General features: G+C 41.7%; 1 protein-coding gene across 1 annotated transcript in view; it reads right to left on the bottom strand.

The window, feature by feature from the left end:
• The window catches only part of b4galnt3b (beta-1,4-N-acetyl-galactosaminyl transferase 3b), a 38,892-nt gene that overhangs the window by 13,443 nt on the left and 10,449 nt on the right, over nucleotides 1–15,000 (bottom strand). The window contains exons 7-13 of the mRNA XM_030790439.1: nucleotides 12,810–12,888; nucleotides 8,785–8,851; nucleotides 8,535–8,678; nucleotides 4,298–4,407; nucleotides 3,948–4,048; nucleotides 3,608–3,675; nucleotides 297–2,319 (exon numbers count right to left, since the gene is read on the bottom strand). Coding sequence (XP_030646299.1) covers nucleotides 297–2,319; nucleotides 3,608–3,675; nucleotides 3,948–4,048; nucleotides 4,298–4,407; nucleotides 8,535–8,678; nucleotides 8,785–8,851; nucleotides 12,810–12,888 — 2,592 coding nt within the window. The remainder of the gene's footprint in view (nucleotides 1–296; nucleotides 2,320–3,607; nucleotides 3,676–3,947; nucleotides 4,049–4,297; nucleotides 4,408–8,534; nucleotides 8,679–8,784; nucleotides 8,852–12,809; nucleotides 12,889–15,000) is intronic.

The raw sequence follows: 15,000 nt of genomic DNA, 5'->3' as shown, positions 1-15,000 counted from the left end.
CACACACACACATACACGTACACACACAGACACGTACACACACACACACATACACACATACACGTACACACACACACACACACACACACACACACACACACACACATACACACACACACACACACACATACACGTACACGCACACGCACATGCACACACACACACACACACATACACGTACATACAAACTCACACACATACACGTACACGCACACATACACACACGCACATGCACATGCACACACACACACACACACACACACAGACACACACACACACACACGCGTGCTTCCCACCCATGATTCTTCCTGTTCAGTTTTTCCATGAAGGCATGTACAACAGGCAGAGCTTCTGATTGGCTGAGCAGCAGGTTTCCTGACACATTACAGCGGAGGTCTATCCAATCAGAGCGCAGTGTCTGTGGATCCATTGGGTTCACCTGGAATGTCTGGTCCCAGATCACTTCTGGGTCAAACACTGCGTTATTGACGAAATCATCTTCCACATCCATAGTATCTGATTGATCATAGAGAAACCAGCCGTCATCTCGGTCTCCGTGTTTTTCCTTCACTGTCTCCTCCCCTCTGTCAACCTCATTATTCATCTCACTCTCCTCCTCCATCTCATTCCCTGGGATATTTCTGTACCCCACAGGAGGGGGCGCAATAACCCCCACCACACCTCCCAGGGCGCGGTCGGGACGATGTGTCTCTACACTTTTTGATGTTTCGTTAGCTGGCTGAAGTGCATTATGGGTAATGTGGACAGAGGCCCTGATTAGAGCCCTGTCAGGCTTCAGTGGGATGATGGCATTACCCTGAAATCCCAGTCCTTTACTCCTCTGTCTGTCCACTAATGCATCATTTCCCTCTGCCCTGCCTACAGCAGAAGCATTATTCTTTGCCCCACCCAATATGGCTGCCTCATCTTTGGACCTTCCCAATATGGCGCCCTCATCTTTGGACCTTCCCAATACGATGGCCTTGTTTTTGGACCTTTCCAATATGGCTGCCTTGTTTTTGGACCTTTCTAATATGGCTGCCTTATCTTGGGACCTTTCCAATATGGCTGCCTTATCTTTTGACCTTTCTAATATGGCTGCCTTATCTTTGACTACACTTTTCTTTTGGGTGTCTACTGCAGCTAGATTGGCTTTTGCTCCATTTGAAATCTTTGTTTTATTTTCAAAAGTCTCTGACTTGGGTTCCTTACCATGACCTAAGACAGCTTTGCTGTCTTTAGCTGCATTACTGCCTGCCCTACCCACAGATCCACCCAACATAACCACCCTGACCTCAGATCTGTTGACAATGGTCAAATTACTCCCTTGATTTTTTTTCCCATCTAAAATACTAGCTTTGATATTCTTGGCTTTTTTGGACCGCTCAAAAGCTGTGTCCACGCCTTTGGGTTTGGCTCTAATGTCACGGGGCTTAAGTTGTCCTCTCTGATTGACTGCTCCACGTTGCACTGCTCTACCTGACCTTTGCTCCTGATCTTTCACCTCTGACCTCCTCCTGCTGGCTTGTTGAGCGCTAACTGCGTTCTGCTCGGCAGGTCTTGGGCGAAGGGCCGTCCCATTCCGTTCTCCCTCGGCTGACCTGTGCGGCTCTGCTCTGTGGACCTGATGCTTTTCCAGGTGATCCCTCACTCCTCGTCCCCTCTGGACAGCAGCTATTTTACTGTCCTCCACAGGAAGGAAAGGAACCGGTGGTTTCTGTACTCCTGCTGGCTGGTTCAGTTTGTCAGCAGCCTGATCATGCTGTAACTGTGAAATGTCTAACCGTGCGGGTCTGTCCCGTCTCTCTTCTTTGTCTTGGACCTGCTTGGCTGGGTTCTCCTGCTGCTGGTTCCTTCGTGTTTTTCTTGGCCTGCTTTTCTGAGGTTGGTTCTGTCTCTCTGGCAGATGGTTCTGCTCTCCTCCAAATCTGTTCTGTAGAGAAAGTTCTTGATGTGGCTCCCTCAGTTGGGTCAGTTCCTCTGGTTTGTGCTGTGGTCCAGCGTTGTGGTTCTGCAGATTCAGTTCTCTCTGAGGGTACACTGGTCGGTCCTGTATTGTAAGCTCATGCTGTTTCTGTTGCAGTGGTCCATGCTGACGTACAGGGGGACGGTTCCCGGCTGGTGGCTCTCTTCTCCTGGCTCTCTTGGCCTCTCGTCCAGGCCACTGAACAGAGAAGAGTTTTCTCCTCCGCTTTAGAGTGTAGTCATCATAATCATCTCCATAATCCAGCAGCCCCTCTGCCCTGTCCACACCTTCATCCCTCTCATCCTCTTCCTCCTCCACCGTCTCCCTTTCCCTCCACCCCATCATCCCATCATCTGTGGCAAAAAAGACATGATGAGACAGACATGTAAACTTACTGAAGCCAAACACAGTATTCAGTTGAGGGGCTTCACCACTCAAGGCTGCATTGGTAAACTAGCATTCATTAGACATGAGACAAAGAGTAGTGCACAAATGAGTATCTGCATGTGGTGCTAGACATAAGTGTGACAGGTGTGATATTGGAGGGACGTGATGGTGGAGTGGTGGTATATGCATAGTTGAGGGTGTAGGAGTGGTATATTTACAGGTGAGGGTGTGGGTGTGGTATATTTACAGGTGAGGGTGTAGGAGTGGTATATTTACAGGTGAGGGTGTAGGTGTGGTATATTTACAGGTGAGGGTGTAGGAGTGGTATATTTACAGGTGAGGGTGTAGGAGTGGTATATTTACAGGTGAGGGTGTAGGTGTGGTATATTTACAGGTGAGGGTGTAGGTGTGGTATATTTACAGGCGAGGGTGTAGGTGTGGTATATTTACAGGCGAGGGTGTAGGAGTGGTATATTTACAGGCGAGGGTGTAGGTGTGGTATATTTACAGGCGAGGGTGTAGGTGTGGTATATTTACAGGCGAGGGTGTAGGTGTGGTATATTTACAGGCGAGGGTGTAAGAGTGGTATATTTACAGGTGAGGGTGTAGGAGTGGTATATTTACAGGTGAGGGTGTAGTAGTGGTATATTTACAGGTGAGGGTGTAGGAGTGGTATATTTACAGGTGAGGGTGTGGGTGTGGTATATTTACAGGCGAGGGTGTAGGTGTGGTATATTTACAGGCGAGGGTGTAGGAGTGGTATATTTACAGGCGAGGGTGTAGGAGTGGTATATTTACAGGTGAGGGTGTGGGTGTGGTATATTTACAGGTGAGGGTGTAGGAGTGGTATATTTACAGGTGAGGGTGTAGGAGTGGTATATTTACAGGTGAGGGTGTAGGTGTGGTATATTTACAGGTGAGGGTGTAGGTGTGGTATATTTACAGGTGAGGGTGTAAGAGTGGTATATTTACAGGTGAGGGTGTAGGAGTGGTATATTTACAGGTGAGGGTGTAGGAGTGGTATATTTACAGGTGAGGGTGTAGGTGTGGTATATTTACAGGTGAGGGTATAGGAGTGGTATATTTACAGGTGAGGGTGTAGGTGTGGTATATTTACAGGTGAGGGTGTAAGAGTGGTATATTTACAGGTGAGGGTGTAGGTGTGGTATATTTACAGGTGAGGGTGTAGGAGTGGTATATTTACAGGTGAGGGTGTAGGTGTGTAACTGGGCTTGGATGTAGCTGTTAAGATACCTCTGTATTGTAGTGCAGTGTTCTGATTGCGTGGCTGATCCAACTTCATGTACTTGGAGAATCCAAACCTGAAAAACAAATGTTACCGTACATATCTGGATAAACACAACCTCACCAACAAGAACTTCATTGATCAGTTATACACATATTGTGCTGACAGTGTGATGCCAGTCAGGCTGGTCAGAGAGACAACCTAGAATGACTGAATGAGGAGGAAGGTCCATGCCAGACAGTGACACACTGCCCTGTTCTCATGTGCTACATTACAGACCTCAGTGACCGAGACAGAGACAGAGAGAGAGAGAGAGAGAGAGAGAGAGAGAGAGAGTTTGTGCATTACCTCTTAAGGTAGAATGGACTCTCAGGGTAGACACACTTGTTCTCAGTCTCCATGTGTGTGAGGCGTGTGTAGTCATTAGGGTAGACAAAAGAGAGGTGAACCTGTCAGACACACACACACACACACACACAGTCTTATTCTGGCTCAGGATTATAACACATGTTTACACACATTATAACTGTATTCCACTAAATAAGTCCACAGATGAGGGTGTCACACCAATACATACATTTTTACACAGACAATATCACAACTGCTGTGTGTGCGTGCGTGTGTGTGTGTGTATGCACATTTGTGAACATTCACTTTTTTCATATTACCAGCAGGGTGTGTTCAGGCATAGTACTCACAAACTGCAGGCCCTGGTATCGGGCCAGTGGAACATCATTCAGAATGTAGGTGGGTTTATAGGAGCAGTCAGGTAACACTCCCTTCAAATGAGACCTGTCAATCAGTTGGACTGCAGACACACACAGACACACATAGTAATGTAATTACAAATCCATCCACAAGGTGGCAGCAACTGGTGCACATTAATGGAAAATGTGTGTTCTGTTGTGTCTACAGTTCCATTTTCTGGACTGCTGTTTGGGCAGAGAGGAGATCACCATAACACGTGACACATGGGGTACCTTACAAGATTGACCACCATTTAATTTAAGTCACTGATATGTCATTTCAGAAAGTTCTCAGTTGTTTGCAGTTTGAAATGCAGTAAACAAATCAAAATGATGTGGGCTGACTGTAAACAAGTCTTGAATTTTATTTTATGAGTAAGATTTGAGGCAGCTGCTTGGTTCTGTGCCCTGTCGGACCAGAGTGAGAACTATCTTAAACAGTTCACACACTGCCTGTCAGACCAGAGTGAGAACTATCTTAAACAGTTCACACACTGCCTGTCAAACCTGAGTGAGAACTATCTTAAACAGTTCACACACTGCCTGTCAGACCAGAGTGAGAACTATCTTAAACTGTTCACACACTGCCTAGGCACTTTCACACCGGAGGAACTTTTGCATAGTTATTAGAACTGCTGGAGAAAGTACCCCCCTTTTCACGTGCTCACACCGCAGGAACTTAGAATTTAGAACGCCCTTTTGAGGGGCTTTTTTAGCTCCTACCTCAGGGTAGCTACTTTCGCAGCGCAGTAGGAACCTTGTGACGTAGGTGTACGGCGATGGGTCCAGATGATTGGTATACGATGATTGCAACCGCCATTTTTAAAGACCCGTGTAAAATATAAAGCCTTGGAACATCCTAAATTTGGTTTTTGATGTTCGTGTCTGGAACCGTAGGAGGGGAGGTATGCTCAGTTTTTGTGTTTAACTGACCATTTCCGCAACGTCCAATGCATATTTGTACATTGAAGAGGTAGTGTACACTCCGCTTCGGTAGGTGCTTGTGTGTCGGCTTGTGTGGCTGTGATCCGCATTTTAACCTAAAATAAGAATGTGTTTATCCAGCTTACGATTTGAGGGCTGCAGTGGGGAAAAAGGAAAATGAAACAAAAACACGATGCTGCGAGCAAGGGTCAGGCACAAGCGCTATGCTAGCATCCCAAAAGTACTGCCCATTGAGTCACTCACTGCTACTGCGGTGGTAAATGCAGAGGGACTTTTTTCCATTGGACTGGGTCTACCTCCATACAGTTTTATTTTTGTTAATGAGAGGGCAGTTATGTTATCTAATGTGCACTGAATATTTCTGTCATTCAAATTCAAATTCAATAAAACTCAATATATTCAATATATTTTTCCTTTTGGAGGTATTTAAAAGGTCTTAAAAGTCATTAAATTTGTACTTAAAAAATGTGCAGGCACCCTGGTTAGATGTGTAAACAACAGCTCTTAGCGTGACGTTGCTATACCACCGTCGGCCGGCTTACGTCACTTCAGCGTTCCTACTGGCGGTGCGAATGCAAACAGAAAAAAAGCCCATGAACGTATGTAGTTCTAGGGGAAGCTCCCCAGGGGGTAGTTCCTATTGAATGAGACCCTAGAACTGTTCGGTCCGAAAGCGCCTCCTGTCAGACCTGAGTCAGAACTATCTTAAACAGTTCACACGCTGCCTGTCAGACCTGAATGAGAACTATCTTAAACAGTTCACACACTGCCTGTCAGACCTGAATGGGAGCTATCTTAAACAGTTCACACACTGCCTGTCAGACCCTTTGCTGGTCAGAAATAGGTATTTGTTTAACCTCCTGACATTTGAAAACGTTTATTTTAGAATCCAACCCTGTGACATTCAGCACTGCTGAGAACACAGCAACCCTGTGTAGCTCTGAGGACTTTCTACATCTGAAAAGTGTATTTCTGACGAAAAATTCAGCAAACTAAATGTGTAAGTAACTGATCAAATCATCCGCGGCATCAGTAAATTTCATACCCAATACAGTAGAAACAAGGTGAGCAGCTGCCTAAAGATTCGCCTCCTGTCATATAAGAACAGATATGGTGTGTGTCTCTGCATGTTTGCCTAATGAACAGCCTGTGGCTTAATGGTTAGAGGGACAGGCTTGTGACCGAAAAATTGCTGGTTCGATTGCTAAGAAAAACATCAACCCCCAACTTTTCCTGTGCTAGTGGTTGTGTGTGCTCACTACTGGTGTTTAAGAATGGGTTAAATGCAGAGGTCAGATTCACTGCTTACAGAGTGTGTGTGTGCGTGATCACGGAGATTTAATCTTAAGTGTGTGTAATTGAAAATTATTATTGTTTAGATTTAGGGACTACACTGCACTCAAACACAAATCCACAAAAACACAAATCCACAAACGCTTAAATCCACAAACACATAAAAAACCCATCCAAACCCCCAAAAACACAGAAACACAAACCTACAAGCACACAAAAACACAATCCTACAAATCCAAAAAATACAAATCCACAAAACACACAAATATTCAGGGGCCTCTAAAAAAAAAGCCAAAGAAAAACAGAAGAACTCAGACAGACAGGACAGACGGTCCGGACAGACAGACAGTCAGGACAGACAGACAGTCAGATCACACAGACAGTTAGGACAGCCCGACCGTCAGGACATGTTAGGAACTTCTGAAATGTAATAAATATCCACTGTAGTCTGAGGAACTGCTCCAGTGGCCCCTTGACAGTAAAGCTTTGGTCAAAGAGAAAGACACAAACGCTATAAAATTGGGCCAAACGTGTAAGTCATGATGAATCGGTCTGTGGCGTCCACATGTGTCAGAGCAACATTCGCAGTGTTTTATTCCCATGACAACAGCTCACAGGACCTTATCTGTCACATGTATCTGTCTGACACCATAAACACATTTCCCAGCATCCTCTAACAGTTGTCTGACACCATAAACAAATTTCCCAGCATCCTCTAACAGTTGTACATGAGTAAAATGATCAGAATAGTTACTGGGTAAGTAAACTGGAGAATAAACAAGGCAGCTGTCCTTCCCCACTCAAACCAGTATACTCTCCCCACCCAAACCATCACACACTCCCCACCCAAACCAGTATACTCTCCCCACCCAAAGCATCACACACTCCACACTGTCCCCACTCAAACCATCACACACTCCACACTGTCCCCACTCAAACCATTACACTGTCCCCACTCAAACCATTACACACTCCACACTGTCCCCACTCAAACCATTACACACTCCACACTGTCCCCACTCAAACCATCACACACTGTCCCCACTCAAACCATCACACACTCCACACTGTCCCCACTCAAACCATCTCACACTCCCCACTGTTCCCACTCAAACCAACATACATCCATGTGCAGCCACACCAGTAAAGGAACTGCACGAGCTCTTCAGGAGACTTCAGTAAGGGAGAGAATGGTCGCCATTGGATACGACAGAAAGGCACAAACAGGTGAACACATTAACACATTAAGTTGGTATTAGGGCTACAACAATAAGTTGAAAAACTCGACAACATCAAGTATGAAAAATTGTCAGCGTATAAAAAGAGAAGTCTATAATCCATACCACATATCTGTCTTTTGACAGAATGCAAAACACGGTGGGAGGTGTTGGGGCAATATTTTATCTGTTTTCTGTGAACCACAAAATAAAAAAATCCCTCACTACACAGTTCCACAGGAGCTGATCAATGAGACAAAACCCTTTAAAATGAAAGCATCTGTGCTAATTAGGGAAGAACAGTTAAAAAATATCATCTTAACACATCTAAACACGTGCTTCTCTAGCATGCATATACATACAAAAAACCAAAAGGAGATTATAAGGAGATGGATTTTAGTTGCAACCTTTGTCTCTCTGAGTGTGTTCGTGCGTGTGTGTGAGTGTGTGTACGTGTACGTGTGTGTTTGTGTGTGTGTGTGCATGAGTGTGTGTGTGTGTGCATGAGTGTGTTTGTGTGTGTTTGTGTGTGTGTGCATGTGTGTGTGTGCATGAGTGTGTGTGTGTGTGTGTATGTGTATGAGTGTGTTTGTGTGTGTTTGTGTGTGTGTGCATGTGTGTGTGTGCATGAGTGTGTGTGTGTGTGTTTGTGTATGAGTGTGTGTGTGTGTGCATGAGTGTGTGTGTGTGTGTGTGTATGTGTATGAGTGTGTTTGTGTGTGTCAGATTCTCACTCTGATAGAATGTGTCTCTTGGATCCTCCCTGAGCATGTCAGCCCCATGGGGCGGGGCTTGTGAGGATATCGTGAGAGGAGCTACATGACTGGCAGCTGTCTGAGGTATGTGATCCACATCACTCATCTTCAGAGAGGTCTCATCTGAAAAGAGCACAGGCTCATTGTAAAGGTGACAGCACACACACACAGACACACACACAGATACAGACACACACACACAGACACAGACACACACACACACACTTACTGGTGTACAGAGAGATGTGCTTCGAGTCAATCAGAGTAAATCTTGTCTCTGGATTATTAAGGCGCCACTGGAGAGAAAGACACATTTGAGCCCCATGATGATCAGTGAGACACACCAGGTGCTAAGAGCAATGATATCTCTTTATCATATAACATGACTCCTGAGAAAACTACTCCAGTAACAGTTAACGTGACTCACGACTATATTCTTGCTGTTTTATATGTTGTATATATGTTATATATATGTTGTATATATGTTATATGTATGTTGTATATATTTTATATATGTTTCTTACAAACATCCAGTCAGTTGTCTTCTTTATGCGTATGGCAGGGTAGTTGTAGTTGTCAGTTGAAATGTTTTAAGTTGTTCAGTGACTTTACACAAATGCCTAGGAGATCTGTTACAGCCCCTCAGGTGCGGGCAAAATAACCAGTGCTGTGGAGTCGGAGCTGGAGGCAATTACTGGGTTACTAAAATGTACCGACTCTGACTAAATGTGCTGTATATGCCTGTGTATAAGCTGATCCAGTATATAAACTGACTGAATGTGCTGTATATGCCTGTGTATAAGTTGATCCGGTATATAAACTGACTGAATGTGCTGTATATGCCTGTGTATAAGTTGATCCGGTATATAAACTGACTGAATGTGCTGTATATGCCTGTGTATAAGCTGATCCGGTATATAAACTGACTGAATGTGCTGTATATGCCTGTGTATAAGCTGATCCAGTATATAAACTGACTGAATGTGCTGTATATGCCTGTGTATAAGTTGATCCGGTATATAAACTGACTGAATGTGCTGTATATGCCTGTGTATAAGCTGATCCGGTATATAAACTGACTGAATGTGCTGTATATGCCTGTGTATAAGCTGATCCGGTATATAAACTGACTGAATGTGCTGTATATGCCTGTGTATAAGCTGATCCGGTATATAAACTGACTGAATGTGCTGTATATGCCTGTGTATAAGTTGATCCGGTATATAAACTGACTGAATGTGCTGTATATGCCTGTGTATAAGCTGATCCGGTATATAAACTGACTGAATGTGCTGTATATGCCTGTGTATAAGCTGATCCAGTATATAAACTGACTGAATGTGCTGTATATGCCTGTGTATAAGTTGATCCGGTATATAAACTGACTAAATGTGCTGTATATGCCTGTGTATAAGCTGATCCGGTATATAAACTGACTGAATGTGCTGTATATGCCTGTGTATAAGCTGATCCAGTATATAAACTGACTGAATGTGCTGTATATGCCTGTGTATAAGTTGATCCGGTATATAAACTGACTAAATGTTCTGTATTAAAGGTGTATAAGCTGATCCGGTATATAAACTGACTAAATGTGCTGTATATGCCTGTGTATAAGTTGATCCGGTATATAAACTGACTGAATGTGCTGTATATGCCTGTGTATAAGTTGATCCGGTATATAAACTGACTGAATGTGCTGTATATGCCTGTGTATAAGCTGATCCGGTATATAAACTGACTGAATGTGCTGTATATGCCTGTGTATAAGCTGATCCAGTATATAAACTGACTGAATGTGCTGTATATGCCTGTGTATAAGTTGATCCGGTATATAAACTGACTAAATGTGCTGTATATGCCTGTGTATAAGCTGATCCGGTATATAAACTGACTGAATGTGCTGTATATGCCTGTGTATAAGCTGATCCAGTATATAAACTGACTGAATGTGCTGTATATGCCTGTGTATAAGTTGATCCGGTATATAAACTGACTAAATGTTCTGTATTAAAGGTGTATAAGCTGATCCGGTATATAAACTGACTAAATGTGCTGTATATGCCTGTGTATAAGTTGATCCGGTATATAAACTGACTGAATGTGCTGTATATGCCTGTGTATAAGCTGATCCGGTATATAAACTGACTGAATGTGCTGTATATGCCTGTGTATAAGTTGATCCGGTATATAAACTGACTGAATGTGCTGTATATGCCTGTGTATAAGCTGATCTGGTATATAAACTGACTGAATGTGCTGTATATGCCTGTGTATAAGCTGATCCAGTATATAAACTGACTGAATGTGCTGTATATGCCTGTGTATAAGCTGATCCAGTATATAAACTGACTAAATGTGCTGTATATGCCTGTGTATAAGTTGATCCAGTATATAAACTGACTGAATGTGCTGTATATGCCTGTGTATAAGCTGATCCGGTATATAAACTGACTGAATGTGCTGTATATGCCTGTGTATAAGTTGATCCGGTATATAAACTGACTGAATGTGCTGTATATGCCTGTGTATAAGTTGATCCGGTATATAAACTGACTGAATGTGCTGTATATGCCTGTGTATAAGCTGATCCAGTATATAAACTGACTGAATGTGCTGTATATGCCTGTGTATAAGCTGATCTGGTATATAAACTGACTGAATGTGCTGTATATGCCTGTGTATAAGTTGATCCGGTATATAAACTGACTGAATGTGCTGTATATGCCTGTGTATAAGCTGATCCGGTATATAAACTGACTGAATGTGCTGTATATGCCTGTGTATAAGTTGATCCGGTATATAAACTGACTGAATGTGCTGTATATGCCTGTGTATAAGCTGATCCAGTATATAAACTGACTGAATGTGCTGTATATGCCTGTGTATAAGCTGATCCAGTATATAAACTGACTGAATGTGCTGTATATGCCTGTGTATAAGTTGATCCGGTATATAAACTGACTGAATGTGCTGTATATGCCTGTGTATAAGCTGATCCGGTATATAAACTGACTAAATGTGCTGTATATGCCTGTGTATAAGTTGATCCGGTATATAAACTGACTGAATGTGCTGTATATGCCTGTGTATAAGCTGATCCGGTATATAAACTGACTGAATGTGCTGTATATGCCTGTGTATAAGTTGATCCGGTATATAAACTGACTAAATGTTCTGTATATGCCTGTGTATAAGCTGATCCGGTATATAAACTGACTAAATGTTCTGTATTAAAGGTGTATAAGTTGATCCGGTATATAAACTGACTAAATGTTCTGTATTAAAGGTGTATAAGCTGATCCGGTATATAAACTGACTAAATGTTGTATCCTGTTGTATCCTGTTATATCCTGTTGTATCCTGTTATATCCTGTTATATCCTGTTATAGGATGTTCCTGATTTTCTTTTATAGCATTTTTATTCTTTTATTTCTTTAATATCCTTTTACTTTATAACTTTTGATACAAAATTAAACAAAGAGGTTATATTTTTAAGTTTTATGTTTAATATTACTCAATGTTTGTAACCTCTCTAACAAATAATACATAAAAAATAATAGAAAAAAGCCACTATGACATAGCTATAGCCTTTAAACCCAAATTTTACCAGGTTAGGGTGCTAAAAAGTAGCCTGATGATTCACGTTGGCAGGAATGAAATGCCTGATGATTCACGTTGGCAGGAATGAAATGCCTTGTATGTTGTGTGTTTTCAATATAGGAAATATAATTAGTCTAATTACAAACTGAGGAGTCGGAGTCGGAGTCGGAGTCGGAGTTGGAGTCGACTCCACAGCCCTGAAAATAACCGCAGCCATATGAAAGATTCACTAACAGAGGGCTGTAAAGTATCTACTGATCCTGAACAGACACCTATACAGCTCTGCACATTACCATGGTAACCACGAGGATGCTAATCTACCCTATGGGAGGGTGTGATGTACCTTAATGATTGACTGAGTGAAGCAGTGTGTGTATCTGAGTGTGTTATTTTCTACTGACTGAGTAACCTACTGCACTGAGTAACGCAGGTGTCTGGCGAAGTGTGTAGAAGTAAAAGAGGCCATTTGCCTTGGAAAATGTAGTGAAGTGAAAGTGAAAGTTGACAAAATCATTTCTACTTGAGTAAAGTACAAATATTCACAAAACATACTTAAGTACAGTAACAAACTACCTCTACCTCGTTATTATCTACCACTGGTCGGCAGTCAGCAGCCAATGGTCCAAACACAGACAAGACAAACACACTCACAGCCACCTCCACGTGGTCCGTTCCTCTGTCATCCTGTTTATGCAGGAGCTCAAAGAAATACTTCTGTCTCTGCTTCAGCCTGAGGAGAAACAGCCAGAATGTACACACAGAATTACATACCATATTACATCTATAAAAATACACACACACTCTCTCTCAATTAACACACTCTCTCTCACACTCTCTCACACACACACACACACAGAATTACATACAATATTACATCTATAAAATACACACACACACATAACACACAGAATAACATACCATATCTATAAAATACACAAACACACATAACACACAGAATTACATACAATATTACATCTATAAAATACACACACACACATAACACACAGAATAGCATACCATATCTATAAAATACACACACACACATAACACACAGAATAACATACCATATCTATAAAATACACACACACACATAACACACAGAATTACATACCATATCTATAAAATACACACACACACATAACACACAGAATAACATACCATATCTATAAAATACACACACACACACATAACACACAGAATTACATACAATATTACATCTATAAAATACACACACAGACACACATAACACACAGAATAGCATACCATATCTATAAAATACACACACACACACACACACACAACACACAGAATTACATACAATACTATATCTATAAAATACACACATATAACACACAGAATTACATACAATATTACATCTATAAAATACACACACACACACACAACACACAGAATTACATACCATATTACATCTATAAAAATACACACACACACTCTCTCTCATTTAACACACTCTCTCTCACACTCTCATACACACACACACACACACACACACACACACACACAGAATTACATACAATATTATATATATAAAAATACACACACACACACACACCACACAACAAATTAACACACAGAATTACAAACATAATATATACACTCTCTCAGATTTTGTTCAAACCTTGTCTATATCATGAATAGGTCCCAAAACCAAGGCCTGTGAAATATTTCTGTTCAAATCCTATGTTTTCATATTTTATCAGCTCCAGATATCATTTCATTTTGTAGCCTCAAAAACACCTTGTCTGGCAAGGCATGTGTGAGCATTAATATCTTGATCAGTATTGTTCCTAGCCTCACCAACCTTTGTCGGATGGAAGACAAGCATGTTTTCTGTGTGTCAAAACCACTGAAAGCCTTTACTGCTTGCCATTTTATTTTTGTAAGGCCCTAGACTTGGAAAAAAGTGCAAAAATTCCTAAACAAGAGTGATATTAACGGTACTACAAACCCATAGTTTTGCAACAGTATGATATGAATCATCTTTTTTTCTTCAAATTCAATCTTTTATTAATTGTGTGCCAATATTTGAGGTCTCTACCACCAATTTACATGAAGTTATTAGGAATAAAACAAGGCCAGGTAGCATTTTTCAGTCATTTTCATAGGACCATAATGGTATGTGGGGTAGTTAGTACGAACATGAAAATGTACATGGAAAATGTTTGACGTATGGTTATTATGTCCTTCTGTTTTTCCTTCATATAAAAAATAGACACAGATTTGAGAGAAATTTTACATATGGCAGAAAAACATCTATTTCAGGATTACATTTTTTTTGCTCCAGTATCTCCATGAATATTGAATTCCTGTGTCTAGGATGAATAGGAATTGTAAGAAATAAAGGATAAACATGTTTTCAGTATGTTCATTGGAATAGAGGGCATTTGAGATGGGAATTGTGTCTCCGGTAAAGTCCTGGATATTGAAGATAAGTGAAATATTTTGATAAAACCTCTGGTTTAAGGAGGAATAAGTGATGTCCTAAATGGCACCCTCATGTGAAGATACTGCAGTGGCCTTAGAACACTTCCTAAACACTAATCAGTGAATAATGGAACACAGGGATTCCACTCACCAAGACAACACCAAGCATGCACCCAATTCAGTCCTGTTGTTCAAGTTACATGGATAAAGGATGATACTTTTCATCACATGTAATTCCTAGTACATAATTTGCTACATCTGCGATGGACTGGGAACCTGTCCAGGGTGTTTCCTGCCTTTCGCCCTATGAACACTGGGATAGGTTACAGTAGCCCCCGTGACCCTAATTAGGATGAGCTGCTTAGAAAATGAATGAAGGAATGAATTTGCTACATTG

This window comes from Chanos chanos, chromosome 13 (genome assembly GCF_902362185.1).
Source record: "Chanos chanos chromosome 13, fChaCha1.1, whole genome shotgun sequence".
In the NCBI taxonomy this organism is placed as follows: Eukaryota; Metazoa; Chordata; class Actinopteri; order Gonorynchiformes; family Chanidae; genus Chanos; species Chanos chanos.
Note: the sequence above shows the minus strand (reverse complement) of the source record. Positions and strands in the feature narration are given on the sequence as shown.